At 37.2% G+C, this 17445-nt stretch overlaps 1 protein-coding gene across 12 annotated transcripts in view; it reads right to left on the bottom strand.

Moving 5' to 3' along the window:
- Kansl1 (KAT8 regulatory NSL complex subunit 1) overlaps positions 1–17445 on the bottom strand; it is a 136008-nt gene that overhangs the window by 35399 nt on the left and 83164 nt on the right. For all 12 annotated transcript variants that reach the window (XM_006534447.4, NM_001372458.1, XM_006534446.4 and 9 more), the window contains one exon: positions 9786–9927. In XM_006534447.4, the coding sequence (XP_006534510.1) occupies positions 9786–9927 (142 nt within the window). The remainder of the gene's footprint in view (positions 1–9785; positions 9928–17445) is intronic.

A 17445-nucleotide genomic window follows, 5' to 3' on the forward strand; every position in this document is an offset into this window, starting at 1 on the left:
TTAAAAAAAGCCTGAAAAGCAGCAACACTACAGCACTTGTACTCATCTGGGCAAGGCCCTGGATTCTTTTTCACTTATTTGTTTTGTTTTTCAAGACAGGGTTTCTCTGTGTAGCCCTGGCTGTCTTCAAACTCAGATATCCACCTGCTTCTCCCTACCACCTCCTTGAGGGTTTAAAGGTGACCACCATCACCCAGTCAAGGTCCTGGATTCTAACCCTGTCAAAAGGCTTCAACAAAAAGCTGAGGAGTGTAGCACAATTTCAGTAAGATGTTAGGATTCAAAACTGAGCCAGAGGGATGGCTCAGGAAGTAGAGTAGCTTGCTGCTATGCCCATAATATACACAGTGAAGGGGGAAAGCTGAATCCATGCGTTGTCTATTTGCCTACAAGTTTTCTCTGCAGCATGGGTGTAAACACTCATTATTAAATGTAAATTTGAAAGACAGATTTGGACACTCTATCCACTTTTTTTCACTTTAGGATATTTTATTGTAACTGATACAGTATAAACTCCACTTTATTAGATTAATACCATTAATGGGAGGGTTTCAGTTATATGTGTATAAACAATTACCAAACTGGGATGGAGAGATGTCTCAGCTATTAAGAGCACTGGTAACTTTTGCAGATGTCCTGAGTTCAATTCCTGCTTTTGGTGTATCTGAAGAGAGTAACAGTATACTCACATACATGAATGAATGAATGAATCCTAAGGGAAAAAAAGTCCCCATGTATTCTCCCTGCAATAGAGGTATCTGAATATACTAGAATGGGACTAGGGACACACTAGATAAAAAGTAAAGACTCCTAAGAGAAAAAGAAAGGTCAGTAATTCACATGGGAGAAACATTTACCTCTGGAGAAATGGGATTCCACACTACGTTGATACTAACAATTTTTATTAGTTCAAAAATCTCATGCTCAGTACATTAAGGATATAGTTCAGTGGTGTAGTTAGTCTGTGCTTAGTGTGAGGGTCTCTAAATTCAATCTCTAGTACATGAAAAAGTCCATTATGAAGCCACAAAAACAGGTATTTGAAAACATTATCATAAGTGTATGTATAAACAATAGTTTTTAAATTTAATAAAAAGTAGCATACTTTAAAGTTTCTCCATTAAAAAAAAAAAAAAAAAAACCTCAATCTGAATTTGGTGCCTCATACTCAACATCACAGCATTGAGGAAGATGAGGATAGAGGAAGGCCACAGATTCAAGGTCACTTTTCTGGCCCGTAATACAACTGTCTCAAAAACCAAAATCTTGACAATGTTTTCCTCCTTAATTCAGTAAGCATAAAATTGACCTCCTAAACCTTACCATTTAAAAGTAAAACCTGCTGGAGAGATGGCTCAGAGGTTAAGAGCACTGACTGCTCATCTAGAGGTCCTGAGTTCAATTCCCAGCAACCACATGGTGGCTCACAACCATCTGTAATGGGATTTGACACCCTCTTCTGGTGTGTCTGAAGACAACACAGTGTAGTCATTTACATAAAAGTAAAGCCTTTTTGTAAAGAGCAGAGTTTTTGTGCATTGTTTCTGAAAATATTCCATCTAAACTGGACATGATGTTAATGTCGGAACTTGGATGGAGTGACAAAATCATTAGGAGTTCCAGTTCAAGGACAATTTGGGATATATGAGACCCAACTCAGAAAACAAACAAATGAAATTCTCATGAGACTGAAGTATTTGGAGTAGAGATCAATGGTCAAATCAAGACAAGGCTTTGAAATACAGACTATGCTGGTTCTAAAATCATATCAGCCTTCAGAGGGTTGGGATTAAAGGTATGCACCATCACAGCCATCTAGGTGAAGTTCTGCTTTTAAAGACTGTCTCTGATCACAGACCCACTCCACTGTATCACCCTTGTATGTCTCCGATCATAGACCCACTCCACTGTATCACCCTTGTATGTCTCTGATCACAGACCCACTCCACTATCACCCTTGTATGTCTCTGATCACAGACCCACTCCACTGTATCACCCTTGTATGTCTCTGATCACAGACCCACTCCACTATCACCCTTGTATGTCTCTGATCACAGACCCACTCCACTGTCACCCTTGAGCTCAAGCTTCCCTACTCAATTAAGACAAACCAGAATCCACTACAAACTAAACTCTCAAGAACCAAGATAGATGAGACAAAATTGTCCATGACACCTAATAACACAAATAAGATGGGAAGCGCAATTGGCTTACAGTTTAAAAATAAAATTATACCTTCCTTCCATCTTTTTATTAAAATCAGTGTGTGTATGTATTTGTGCATAGCACAGGATGGCCTCAAATTTGAGGCAATTTTTTGTTTGTTTGTTTTTTGAGAGGGTTTCTCTGTGTAGCCCTGGCTGTTCTGGAACTCACTCTGTAGACCATGCTGGCCTTGAACTCAGAAATCCACCTGCCTCTGCCTCCCAAGTGCTAGGATTAAAGGTGTGCGCCACCAGTGCCCGGACTGAGGCAATTTTTGTGCCTCAGCCTCTTACAGACTAGAATTATAGGCCTAAACTACACCTAGCTTAAGCTCTTTTTGTATCCAAGTTTCAACGTTTTTAGATTTTTCTTTTTCCACAGAGACAATTTCTCTATGTAGCCTTGGCTGTCTTGGAACTCACTCTGCAGACCAAACTGACCTCAAACTGAAAAGATCAGAGCCCTGCCTCTCTCTGCCTGGGATTAAAGTTTCAATACATATATTCAAAAGAAAAAAAAACCCAAAAGAGTTTGTTAAAAAAATATTGAAAGACTTTAAATTTATCTGTCTGTTATTAACCTCTAAGCAGATATTTTACTCTGAAGCTTGGATGAACATGAACTTCTACACTGCTGCTGTTACATCTCCTATCCTAGCTTCTCTAAAGAGGATTTCACTTGAAAGCTATCTTAGCTACTCTATGGCACCTTACCTGAAACTTTATGACCGAAAAAACATTGTTTTCCCCTTTCTAAGACAAAAAAATCTTATGAAAAGGAGTGAGAGGGAGCCAACTATCTGACCTAGAAAAATTCAAAAAATAGCTTAAGCATGCCTAAGACCCCAAGTACAATACAAACAGTAACTTGGGCTGCACTCAGCAGGTAGAAGCAAGAAAATAAGTTGTTCAAGGTCCTCCTTGGCTACAAGTTAAAGGCAAGACTGTTTCCAAACAAAATAATGATACCACAGCATATAAAAGAGGAGGCCACAACTAGATGTACTTTTGTCAGAGAACAACAACAACAAAAACTTATTTCCAAAGGGAACTTTTGGGACTATAAAGTACATTAAGTCTTAGAAGGTAACAGCTAACTTTTGATAGAACAGAAATTGGTGTCTGGACCCCAAAACCCTGGTGGGGGGGAAGAACCAGCAACAATAACAAAAGTAGTCCTCAAACGATTCCTCTTTTGGGGTAATAGATTACTTGGAAACTTTAATAATTTTTAAAATTTATTTTTATTTTATGTGTACAGTGGTGTTTTGCTTGAATATATGTCTATACACCACTTGAATACAATGCCTTTGGAAGGTATTTGATGCCTTGGGACTAGAGGTATAGATGGCTGTGGGGTCTTATGTGGGTGCTGGGAATCAAAATCTAGGAAGAGTAGTAGTAGTCAATGCTTACCTGCTGATGCTGAGTGCCTCACCAACTGCTGTAATACATTACTTTTTTTTTTTTTTTTTGGTTTTTCGAGACAGGGTTTCTCTGTATAGGCCTGGCTGTCCTGGAGCTCACTTTGTAGACCAGGCTGGCCTGGAACTCAGAAATCCGCCTGCCTCTGCCTCCCGAGTGCTGGGATTAAAGGCGTACGCCACCACGCCCGGCCTACTTTTGTTTTTTTGAGACAGGGTTTCTCTGTATAGCCCTGGCTGTCCTGGAACTCAGTAATACATTACTTTTAAGAAAGGTAACTCCCAGCACTTGGCAAGCAGAGGCAGGCAGATCTCTGTGAATCCGAGGGCTGCCTGGTCTCCAGGACAGTCAGGGCTACACAGAGAAACCCTCAAAGAGATGGGAAGGGGGAGAGGAAGGAGGAGATAATATCAACATATAGCAAAGTAAATCAAGAGTGGCAATGCACACCTCTATAATCCCAGTGACTACAGAGACAGACGGAGGCAGAGAGGAGAATCCCAAGTTTGAGGATAACTTGGGGTACACAGCTGAGTTCCAGGCTAAAGTGTGCTATGTAAGTGAAAGACCATCTAAAAACCTAAACACAACACAGTACCACTTTAAAAAGGAAAACTAAATGCCAACTATTATAGCAGACAACTTTAACTTAAGTGCTTGGGAGGCAGAGGCAGGAGGATCACTTAAGGTCATCCTTGGTTACACAGTGAGTTGAAGCAAATTTGAGCTAAATGAAGATGTGAAGGAAGAGAGGGGAAAAAAATCTGAGCTCTCTGTCTGCCCAAAAATGCAAGAAAATTGATGCTAACCTATGGCAAAGACTTCTATGTCCCCTAATCTCCTACCTAAAGACAAGTTTACAACTCAACAGCCTGGGTTCATGGATAGATAGCATAATATTAGTGCTTGTCCAGGACACATAAAGATCAGGAATTCAATCCCCAGAATCAAGCTAATTAATTAAAACAAATGTGGATAATAGCAAAATTAGTAGAAAAAAAACCTAGCACATTTTTTCAAACAAGGACTCTATTATTATAGTGCTATATAAAACCCAAGTTCACATTAACAGATTACTGGACTAAGTTTTAAGGCTTATCTGATTAAGCTGAGCTCAGAGTACCCCTACAAAACTCATGCCGAGAACCTGAGGCTGTGCAATTATTTCAAAGTAGGATCTTTGCAGATGACATCAAGTGAAAACACACCCCTTAGTGTGGACCATAAATATAACATTCTTTATTTTTAGTATTTTAACTTAAAAATTTTTTTCGTTAGTTGTTTTCTTTATTTACACTTCAAATGTTATCCCCTTCCCTAGTTTCCCTGCCACTGCTTCCCAACCCACCCACCCACTCCTGCTTCCTGGCCCTGGCATTGCTCTATTCTGGGGCATAGAACCTTCACAGGACCAAGGGCCTCAACTCCCATTGATGACCGACTAGGCCATCCTCTGCTACATATGCAGCTAGAACCATTATGTCCCACTATGTGTTTTCTTTGATTGGTGGTTTAGTCCCAGGGAGCTCTGGGGTGTACTGGTTAGTTCATATTGTTGTTCCTTCTACCTTGGGTACTTTTTCTAGCTCCTTCATTGGGGACCTTATGCTCCATCCAATGGATGGCTGTAAGCATCTACTTCTATATTTGTCAGGCATTGGCAGAGCCTCTCAGGAGACAGCTATATCAGGCTCCTGTCAGTCAGCTCTTGTTGGCATCAGAAATAGTGTCTGTGTTTGGTGGTTGTTTATGGGATGAATCCTCAGGTGGGGCAGTCTCTGGATGGTCAGTCCTTTAGTCTCTGCTCTGAATTTTGTCTCTGTAACTTCTTAGTAATTTAATTTTTAAACTGTGTATATGCACGGTATGTATTACTATACATGCCATAGTTAAAGGATACCCTACAAGCTTTACCTGATTCTGAGAGACATAGGATACCAGGCCTGTATGGCAAGTGCCTTTACTCTCTGAGTCATCTTCAGTCTCCAAACAGTTGTATTTTACTAGGAAAATTTGGATCTAGAAATAGCTAGCCACGTGAAGACAGGCAACAATGAATACTGACATTCCAATTTCTAGTGCTCAGAACTTTGAAAAAACTTGTGCCTATGGTTCTAAGCTATTCAATTTGTGATGTTTTCTTATGGAAGCCTAGAAAAGTTCTTCAAACCAGGGGTTGGAGAGGTAAGAACACTGGTTGCTCTTTGAGAGACTTGGGTACATTTCATAGTATCCACATAGAATCTCATAACTGTTTCTAATTTGACACCCTCACATAGACATGCATGTAATATACATGTGGACCTGGGTTTAGTTCCAAACATCCACATGGTAGCTCATAAACAGCTACAACTCTAGTCGCAAAGGATATGACATTGATTTCTTATCTCTGTAGAAATCAGGCACACAAGGAGGTGTACATATACAAATCCAAGTCATATGTATAAAATAATAAAATAAATCTAAAAAAGTGAACTGTTAAGTAGAAATATTGGGCAAAATAGTGCACATATGTAATTCCAGCACATTGTATGTAAAACTCTAAGAATCAGAAGTTCAAGGCCACCACAAGCTACTTATTTACAAATAAACAACAAAAGTATATAAAATTATTAGTCATTTTTAATCAGGTAAAAATATTTTATCATAACATTCCTCGTGACATCATTCAAACAGGAGGATTTTCTTTTCTTTTCTTTTTTTTGGTAGTATTTTTTTTTAAATTAGGTATTTTCCTCAATTAATTTCCAATCTATCCCAAAAGTCCCCCATACCTTCCCCCCCACTCCCCTATCTTCCCACTCCCACTTTTTGGCCCTGGCGGTCCCCTGTACTGGGGCATATAAAGTTTGCAAGTCCAATGGGCCTCTCTTTCCAATGATGGCCGACTAGGCCATCTTTTGATACATAAGCAGCTAGAGTCAAGAACTCCAGGGTACTGGTTAGTTCATAATGTTGTTCCACCTATAGGGTTGCAGATCCTTTTAGCTCCTTGGGTACTTTCTCTAGCTCCTCCATTGGGGCCCTGTGATTCATCCAATAGCTGACTGTGAGCATCCACTTATGTGTTTGCTAGGCCCCGGTGTAGTCTCACTAGAGACAGCTATATCAGGGTCCTATCAGCAAAATCTTGCTAGTGTATGCAACGGTGGGATTTTCTTTTTTTAATTTACTGTCTCTCATTAAAGATGGATGGTTGTGAGCCACCATGTGGTTGCTGGGATTTGAACTCATGACCTCTAGAAGAGCAGTTGGTGCTCTTAACTGCTGAGCTGTCTCTCCAGCCAGAATTTTTTTTTTAATGCTCTAAAAAGAACTACATTAAAGTATGTGACTAGCCTAATAAGAGCTTGGGCTCTTTATGTGTTATTACCCCATCTCCCAGCCTCACTTCATTAGGAGGCATATACAGGAACAGCATGGAGAATCTGAACAAGCATGTAACATTTAACAAAAACAACAAAGTGATAGCTAAAGTCAAAAGCATTTTTTAAATGATAGGGAATGCAAGATGACAATATATAAAAATATATAAAAAATTGTTATATGCCTACAAGAAAAAAGTAGCTTCATAAATATATGTTATATACTTATACATAGACACATCTCAAAACTCTGTATTGGATTAACTTTTGATATGGGGGTAAAAGGAGTTGCCTAGAACATTCTAAACATACTTCTCTTTGATTTTTATATGTGCTTTCTAAAAGTTTCCTAAAAGAATCACTCCGAAGAGAATTATCAATCTTAAGCCATACATTTAGATATGTAAAGATTAAATTTTATTTTTACTTTATTTATGTTTGCATGTGCACGCCCATGCCTATAAGTACACCAGAGGACAACTCACATGAGTCACTTCCACCATGGAAGTCCTGAAGATTCAATTTGGGTCATCATGCTTGGTTGGCAGCAAGCACGCTAACCCACTAAATTACCTCACCAGCCCCATACTAACAGTTTAAAACACAGCATGCAGTGTGGAGAGACGGCTCAGGGGTTAAGTGCAATTACTGCTCTTGCAGATGATCCAGGCTATATTCCAAGCACAAATATCTGTAATTTGAAGTTCCAGAGAATTTGAAGCCCTCTTCAGACACCAGGCATACATGTGGCTCACATACATACATGCAGGCAAAACACTAACATACACATAATACAAGTTTTGATATATGCAAAATAAATGTAGCAATAAAAAAATGACTATATTACTAGACTCAGTTGTTACTAAGAAATTCTCATTCTCAAATATAAAAATGAACACTTATTAGTTGTGAAATCCCCGACACAGGATAGGCACAGATAATTGCTTCTTTTTGTTTCCATACCACTTGATATTCATGCAACTCATTTAAAATTTTCCTTTGTGAAGACCACTTAAGGAAACTCAAATGTTTGCTACCTCTGGAGATTTTTTTTTAGTTTTGCTCTAATTAATTTTTTAAAAGATTTATTTATTGCATGGATGTGAGTACACTGTAGCTGTCTTCAGACACACCTGAAGAGGGCATCTGATCCCATTACAGATGGTTGTGAGCCACCATGTGGTTGCTAGGAATTGAACTCAGGACCTCTGGAAGAGCAGTCAGTGCTCTTAACTGCTAAGTCATTTCTCTGGCCCTTAAATGTTTTAGTTATCTAGGAATAAGTTATTTAAAAAAGAACATTATAAGCTATGTTTCTGATGAACTTTTGGAGTGCAGAGAAAACTGAGTTCAACTGCCAAAACCCACACTTAAAAATAAATAGAAAATCAAGCAGTCTTCCAATTCTAGCGACACTAGAATGGCAGGGGATAGGCAGCCCCTTGCTTAGCCAGCTCCAGGAAAATTACCAATGTCTATGGTTATCAAAAAAAAAAAAAAAAAAGAAAAAAAGAAAAAAGAAAAAAAAAGAAAAAATGAGCAGCACCTGAGGAACTCATCTATAGTGTTGCTCTGGCCTGCACGTTTATGGAGGCATGTGTATACACATGCACACACATATTTTAAATGACTATGTAAGAGGGGACTTGTGTACAACTTCAGAATGACAGTACTGGAAAGTAATGCTGTTCACATTATAACACTTTTCTTAGGCCTCCTAAATATACTGCCTATAACAAGGAGCTATCACATTCACCTTTTAAGACTTTCAGAGGCACTGAAGAAGACACCCATGGCATTTTTAAGAACATTAGGCTTTATCTAAAACTATGTACCAGTCCAGTCATGCAGCTCAACCACAACTATTTGTTTTATTAATGTCTGTATGTCACTTGTGTACGTAATCTCAGAGGAAGTTGTGAAGTACAACATGAATGCTAGAAATGAATTAAGCTCCTAAAGATGAGCAGAAAGCACTCTTAACCACTGAGCCATTTCTCCAGTCTGCATCTTGAGCTTTGAGATGTTTGCATGAGACTTAAGAGAGATAATTTTGCTGGGTCGGGTGCTTGCTCCCAAGTCTGTTGTCCTAAGTTGGTTCTCTAGAGTCCCCAATCACAAACTATTACAAAACATGTTTTGCAAGAATGTAAGCACCATGAAAGTAGAATTTTTCTTCTCTAGTATATCCCACCAAAGACCACTGTATGTACATAGTAAGCATATAGCAGTTTAAGGGTTTGCTCCCTATGCAAAATTTTCCACACGTCAAAATAAAAAAGAACAAGACCCTTTTCAAAAATGTCTTTTCAAAAAAGAAAAACTGCTCAATGTCACTGTCAAGGTAATTATCAGTCCTCTCAAACAGAACACAAGAAAATAACATTTCTATCATCTATGTTGTGTCTTAGTTTCTGATAATCTTTTAATTTAAAAATTTCTTCAAGAAAAAGCTTATTAATAGAAAATATCTGATGAAATAAGCAAAGTGAAAAAGTAGTAGATATGCCTTTCCCAAATTAAAATAAACAATACAGTCTGTTAATATACTGCTTCTTTTTCTCATTTTGGCCAGATACCATTTTTTCTAAGCATGTCAGCTGGGGGTTATATTCTACTGTTTCCTGACCTACACTAGTACCATTAGACTCTTACATTAAACTGTTATACTGAACCATTAAACCATTTATCCTGACATAGTTAAAGAGTTATTGAAAGAATGGGAAGAGATGGAAGGGGATTAATGGAAGCATTCAGACTGGTTAGAATATACCAAAAATGTACTCCTTACCTTATTAGCACGTATCTGTTTGTAAATATCTGTTTGCTGACGAATTCGATATTCCAAGTCAGAAACATGGGCCTGAAGCCAGTTCCAGCGGCTGACAATAGCTGCTCGGTCTGCAGCCCATCTCCATTCAGACCTACGTTTCCTACAAAGAAATAAACTGAGTGAAATCCAAGAGCAATGCTAACATCTATACCACATGGGGAGGAGGATAGTGTGGGGTAGGTTCTTATACAGACGGACTATCATGTAAAGACACACACAAAAGACAAAGTACACAATCCATAGAAGACATGGGGTTAAGTCACTTTGGACAATTTCCTTCCAAAGTTGCCTAACTAGAGGTGCTAACTGTACCTGACACTGTGACAATGTTCTTCTGAAATTGTGTTAGATTCTCAGGAGATAAAAGGTATTTTCTGTGTGTGTGTGTGTCCCTGCCATCCAACCACCCATCCTTTTAGTCTTATCTATTTTGAGGGAGGGCCTCATTATGTGACTCTGGCTGTTCTGGAACTCAGGAGATCCACCTGCCTCTGATTCTCTACTGCTGGGATTAGAGGCATATATCAACATGGCTTGATCAACTATATATTTTTTGAATCCTTGAAGAATTAAGAATGACCGCAAGAATGGAAGTTCAGCAGTTTTTGAATAAAGATCAAAATAGAAAACTTTACAGCAGAGTAGGAACCTTCATTTTCTTAACATGTATCATAACACAATTTTACAGATAAAAATCAGAAAGCAATAAATAATCTATATAGATTATAGAATATACTTTTTAGTACTGTGATTCTCAGATACAGCTACAAATATTTGTTTCTAAACTCAATTAAATTTGGGTTATTGCTGTTATTGCTGCTGCTGTGGTTTAGCCTATCTCCTGTGTATCTCAGGCTGACCTTAAATTTGCTGTATAGATATATAGTTAATGATGTCCTTGAATTTCTCATCATCCAGCCTCCATTTTCCCAATGAAAATGATAGATGTGTGCTACATTGTCTACCTACTTCTTTTTTGGGGGGAGGGGAAAGGGGTAGGGATTTAAATTTTATTATTTTATGTGTATGGGTGTTTGCCTGCACGTATGTCTACACATAGTGTGCATGCCTGGTGCTCTTGGAGGCCAGCAGAGGGAGTTGGATCCCTACCATGTGGGTGTTAGGAATCAAAACCAGGTCCTTTTAAGAGTAGCCTGGGCTCTTTTTTTTTTCCCCCTGTATCTGGATGTAATTTGTCTCAAAACTGCAGCCTGGGCTCTTAATTACTGTGTCACCTCTACAGAACCTCTCAACTTGTTTTAATTGGAAGCTGAGAATAGAAATTCAGAAAAATATAATATAAACTTGAATAACCAGATATCAAGACATATATAAAGTGGTAATAATTAAAGTAGTATAAGATAAACAGAAGACCAACAGAACATGATAAAGACTCAAAATTTATAACTGGATACATGAATTGTCAGTTCTTTATATGGACAAAATTAAAATTACTTCTTTTTTTGTTATGTCTCACTGGCATTACTCTGGCTTTTCAATTTGCTTTAACCTTACAGCTAATACGAGTATGTGAGACCTAGACCAGGGAAGAAATTTCAAATAAAACACAAAAACACAATTAAAATTTCAGTAAACAAATGATCTAATGAACAAAGTTAAAAAAACAAACACTTGTTAGTAGAGAATGTCTGAATCAAGATTCAGTATCAGGCTCACAACTGTAACCCAGCTCCTGTGAAGCTGAGAGTTAGAAGGATTACCCCAAGACTGAGGGCTGTCTAGCCTACAGAGTGAGCGTCTGTCTTTTAATACACAACAATTCTTTTAAAGAAGGATGAAATATCAGAACATAACAGATATTGTTCAAGATTACCATAATAGAAATATTAAATTCAGTAAGAAAAACTCAAATATACAAACACATTAATTAAGTCTTTCAAACAGAGTGGAAACAGTACCATAAAAGGAAGAGTTAGTAGGAAAAACAGAACCCATATCTCATATTGCTGGTAACTGTAAAAAACTGGTAGAATCATTTTTACAGAGCAGTTTGACTAGGTTTAAAAGAAAAAAAGTTCATGCCCAATCACAAAAAAATTATGCTTCTGAGAATGTACTTTTATGGGTGCACAAGGAGAATAGAATATATATCATTATATAATCTAATTCTGCTAAAGAAGGCAAATAAATTATAGTTTATTCCTTAAGATATTCCTATAGTAATGAAAATCAAGGTAACTGAGATCTCTGTATCAATATGACTACATCTCAGAAGACAATGCTAAGAGGAAAATTCACACAAAGTAAAAATTAAGTGTAAACAATAGTGCAGGTACACACACAGTGTTAACAGGAAAACATGAAATTTAAAAAAGAAAAGAAACAAACAACACCCCCACAAGAGGACTGTTACTATGACTGGTCAATAAGAATGTATAAAGATATGCTTGGAGCTAACTGACATGCAGTTTCAGAGCTGGTGGATTAAAAATCTAGAGTCTCTGACAATGACCCTGAATTTAGCTTATAAAATAAACCTGTAAGTATCTCAGGATACTATCCCGGAAGAGCAATCACTTGAAACTGCCCAAAGAAAGATAAAGTTAGACGATTTAATTTTTTTGGTTACTGTCAAGTGGGTTAGAGGGAAAAAAAGCAAAAGTTTTAAAATCTGCTTGAGAAGAAAAACACATTTAATATAGCCAACTAAATGCCAGTTCTGGTTTACTAATAGTAATAGGTTTCTTTTTAGTTACCTGACCTTCCATTTTAATTGTTCTCAGATTTAGCAGACTATTACTACATACCTAGAACTAAGGATATTTTCCCCATCCAATACATAATATGAGGAAAAAATTTCATAAAACAAACTATAATCATTCTAAAACCATGCTAAATAGTAGCTGTTCTCTTTTTGAAAATTTAAGATTCAACTCAATGTTTCACTAGTGTGTTAAATAAAAAAGAGATTACTTTTTGCTTTTAGTTCTTACTCTGAGGTTCCTTAAGTATGGTGAAATCATCTTGAATGGTACTCTCAGTAGTAAAAATATTTTGTTAGAAGGAACAATAACCAGAATCATCTCTATTGATGTAAGAATCAGGGTCCTTCTGTTGTACGTATATATAATGGATCCTGAAAGGTATTCATATAATCTTCCCTACTGTACCACAGGAGAAAACAGCTCAAATCACTTGACTCAGTGATGACCACCATTAGTTTTGCTAAAATTCAAGTGCCAAATTAGCAGGATCATAGATCTCAAGACAGCCTAGGCTGCCTAATACAAGGCAAGACATCTTACAACACATACTTTTTACCCCCTGAGACAATGTGCAGCCTTGGTTGTCTTGAAATATGCTACGTAGATCAAAGCTAGCCTCCAACTAACAAAAGATTGGCTTGCCTCTGTTGTTGGGGCAACACGAACACTTTAAAACAGGAAGTGCTGAGTGATTTGATTTCTGCTCAGAAAATGAGAATTTGCTGTATTACCCATTTCACTCAATTCATTAGTAGGCAATAAATTCAAAATGAATACTGTATCAAAGCTATGCACTTTTATACACGCCATCTTCCGTGTTTACTAGTACTGCCCAAACCAGCAGAGCAATACACAACAGCAGATTCTTTTATCTGAGATAATCTACAGCAAAAGTTACTACTGTATCTAAACCTAACAAAACCCAGATTCTGAACAACACTGCAAATACCTGGCCCTCCTGTTGTTTTTACGTCTTCTAGTTTTATTCAGGATGGAAAATTTAGTAAATCCATAAAGAATGAGCTGGATAGGGGCTGGGGAGTTGCCTCAGTGGTAAAGAGTATACCTGTTTCAATTCGCAGCACTCACATGGAGACATGGAGGGCTTACTATCTCCACAGGCATCAGGCTTGTATGTGGTACACAGAGACACAAGCAGGAAAATACTCATAAACATAAAATAATAAAAATAAAGACAAACAAAAAGAACAGATCTATATTATATTTCTCTTCTTTGAGCTGGGGGGAAAAACACCTCTTAATCTCATTAAAGCAGCAATGACTATGTCAGAAAGACTTTTAAGGTGCTATTTCTGTTTTTGGTGTTTTTAAATCTGTGATTTCAATCCTGCCTCCAGTTCTTTCCTTATAATTCAACAAAGAAAGGCTCTATTAAGAAATCCAAAGTAGCCGGGCGGTGGTGGCGCACACCTTTAATCCCAGCACTTGGGAGGCAGAGACAGTCGGATTTCTGAGTTCAAGGCCAGCCTGGTCTACAAAGTGAGTTCCAGGACAGCCAAGACTATACAGAGAAACCCTGTCTGGAAAAACCAAAAAAAAAAAAAAAAAACCAAAACAAACCCCCCCCCAAAAAACAACAACAACAACAACAAAAAAAAGAAATCCAAAATAAAACGACTTTAAAACAAACTATAGATAACAGAGCTATACCCAACCAATAATTGGCAGGTAAGTTATTTCAAAGTGTTATATACTACTTCCAAGAGTGCAAGAAAAAAAGCTTGAAATACTTAAATTCTGAAATCTTGTTTAGAGTCATAAAACCAAAAGAAAAAAAAAAGTAAAACCAAGGCTGTCCCACAGCATGCAAAAAATACAGCTGCCAGCATTTCAGTTAGAGGCTTACAGCATCAGGAAGAGGAAACTCTCAGTCACTAACTCTAGGGGAAAGCAAGCAAGCAAGCAAGCAAGCAAGCAAACAAACAGAAAAATCAAAATCAGCTGGGCGAATTCAAGGTGTAGTTAGTTGAGTCCCATGACAGAGAGACAAAGAAAGCAGTGTAAAATAAAGAGCAGGAATATAATGTTCAAGCAATGTTACTGCTTTTTCCTTTTTATAATCCTGGACATGTGAACTGACCTTTGGAAATAAAAGCAATGTCTGCCTCATAGTTATGTTACTCATACAATGATGAAATCCCACTATCCATGCACAGTGTGTGTTTTAGATAAGAACATGCAATAACCATAAGCTTGGGTTATATTGCAATAACTCCCTAGAATCAAGGATACAAAAGAGAAAGCAGTGAAAGAATACGATGAAAAGAAATTTCTAAGACAAAATTAAGAAACATGTTTTCAGTTACCTACTGACTTTCTTAATCCTTGGGCTTTATAATCATTTAAAAGTTCCACCCTAATTGGTTAAAACTTCAGTAACATTAACCACTCCCCTAAAATTTATAAGAGGAACAAGACATAGGTGAAGGGGAAAGGACCAACTTATCTAGTGCAAAATAACCTTCAAGTTTAGAATAAATACAAGACTGGGCAAAGAAAGCCCTTTGGATAAAATGTTCTCTTGGCTTATTCTCTTTTTCCCTTCTACTAGGTTACAGCTTACTAGAAGTTTGTAGCCATAGAAAACCTGCTTCATAGGTGTTTTAACACTGCTGATGCATACATACATCTGCCTCCAGGTGTATGTAATTCAACATTTAATGTTTGTCTGTTTTACCAGATTACCTCTGGTGTTAAAATGTGATGTATGTATGTATGTATGTATGTTGACAGATTATTCAGTTAAAAAGTTAACACACTTTCAACTCTATCATTTCCATTAACAAATAATTATTTATGAGGGGTGATATTGGATGATAGAGATGTAAAAACCATGTTTGTTACATTTAAATTTCTAGTGTAGACAAAGGTTTATAGATTTTTTTGAGTAGAAGAGTGGTAATAATATGAAATGTTAGAATTAACCAGATTTAGATTTGTTTTTAAATTCCTACAGAAAAAAACCCAAAAAAACCAAAAAAACCTCAAACTTAAAGATTGTATTTACATATTTCCTGGTATTTGCTTATACCTGAGTGGTTTTTTTGGCCTCCACAAATGTTGATCTTATCTCAAATGACTGCAAGCATTTTAGCAGGTTTTTGGGGGAGTAGGATGGGGGTAAATGCAAAAACTCAAGTTGGCTTCAAACTTGTGACAATTCTCCTGCCTCAGTTTCCTAAGTACTCCCAACTAGAAATTATTACAAAGACAAGATATTCAACCACTGTATCTGCAAAGCTACTGACTAGACTAAAGCAGCTGCATAAATTTTGTTTCCTAAATGATAATCAAGAGACTTTTTAAAAAGTAATGATTCTTCATTTGAGCTAGACAAGGGTGAACTGTAGGATTCCTTAACATATACTAACAAGACCAATCATTTAATTAATGGAGGTAAGAGTAAAACCCAAGGAAGGATAGAGAAATTTCTGTGAAAGGCTAGAAAAGTGGATAGATTTAAGCAATCAAGTTCAATTCTCAGGATCAAGTAGAAAATCACTACTCTAAATACAGAACTATTTCTAGATTGATTTCTTGACCATTTTAAGAATCTATACAGTCTCTTCCCACTTCCATGGTTAAACTATTCTTTCTATACATAGACCAGTGGTTCTCGATTTTCCTAATGTTGTGACTCTTTACAGTTTCTCATGACCCCAACCAGGAAATTATTTATTTGCTACTTCATAACTGTAATTTTACCACTGATATGAATCATAATATAAGTATCTCATATACAGAATTATCTGGTATGTGACCCCCCACAGGTTGAAATCTACTGATGTGAACAATAAGGGTTTTAAGAAAGGACTGCTGCAAAATATCCTAAGGGTTTCATTATTTTAATACCAGAAAATGTCTCATATCAGCCTTAATACTTTTATTGTTTTTTTTCTATTTACTGCATATAGTTATTAACATCTGCTTTCTTTATTCTTATTACTATGTTATAAACATTACATGAATTTTCATTGTTGAATAGTTACAACATCTAATAGAGTGGAGAATATGAGGCACCAAAAGATTAAGTCGTTTTTCCAGAGTCACAGGTAAAAATCCTCACTCAACCCAAAAAAATACAGTTCCAGTGACTTGACTTGTGTGTGCCATAGAGCAGACTTAAAGGTCTGAGGATAATCAGAAAGTTAGTTGGTCCTTGCCTTCACCCATATTTGAAAAGGTCTCTTGTTCACTATTACAAAACCCAGACTAGAATGCTGTCCTAATAGTCATTAGAAGACTTTCTGTCTCCACTGGCCATCTCCCTGTAGGGATTATAGGCCTACGTTATGATGATTCTGGAATCTGAATTCAAGTTTTCACACTTATTTGGCAAATGTCTTGCCTACTTAAGTTACTTTCCTAGTCCTACAGTAACCTTGATTTTTTTTTTTTTTTTTTGGTTTGGTTGGTTGGTTTTTCGAGACAGGGTTTCTCTGTATAGCCCTGGCTGTCCTGGAACTCACTTTGTAGACCAGGCTGGCCTCGAACTCAGAAATCCACCTGCCTCTGCCTCCCGAGTGCTGGGATTAAAGGCGTGCGCCACCACGCCTGGCTAGTAACCTTGATTTTAACTACTATACTTTATCACCCAAAACTAAAATCCAAAGTCCATTTTTTTTACACTAAAGTAGTTCTTCCACTAAATGTGTCTATGTCAGGCAAAAAATAAAAATAAATAAAATTCTATTCACCTATCCATCCATATTATCTACCCACCTATCTATCCATTTAATTATTTTTCAAGACAAAGTTTCTCCGTAGTCCTAACTGCCCTAGAACTCACTCTGTAGACCACAATGGCCTTGAACTCAAAAGATCGTGCTTGCTTCTGCTTCCCAATGAGTGGTAGGTTTAAAAGTGAATGC

This window comes from Mus musculus, chromosome 11 (assembly GCF_000001635.26).
Source record: "Mus musculus strain C57BL/6J chromosome 11, GRCm38.p6 C57BL/6J".
Lineage (NCBI taxonomy): Eukaryota > Metazoa > Chordata > Mammalia > Rodentia > Muridae > Mus > Mus musculus.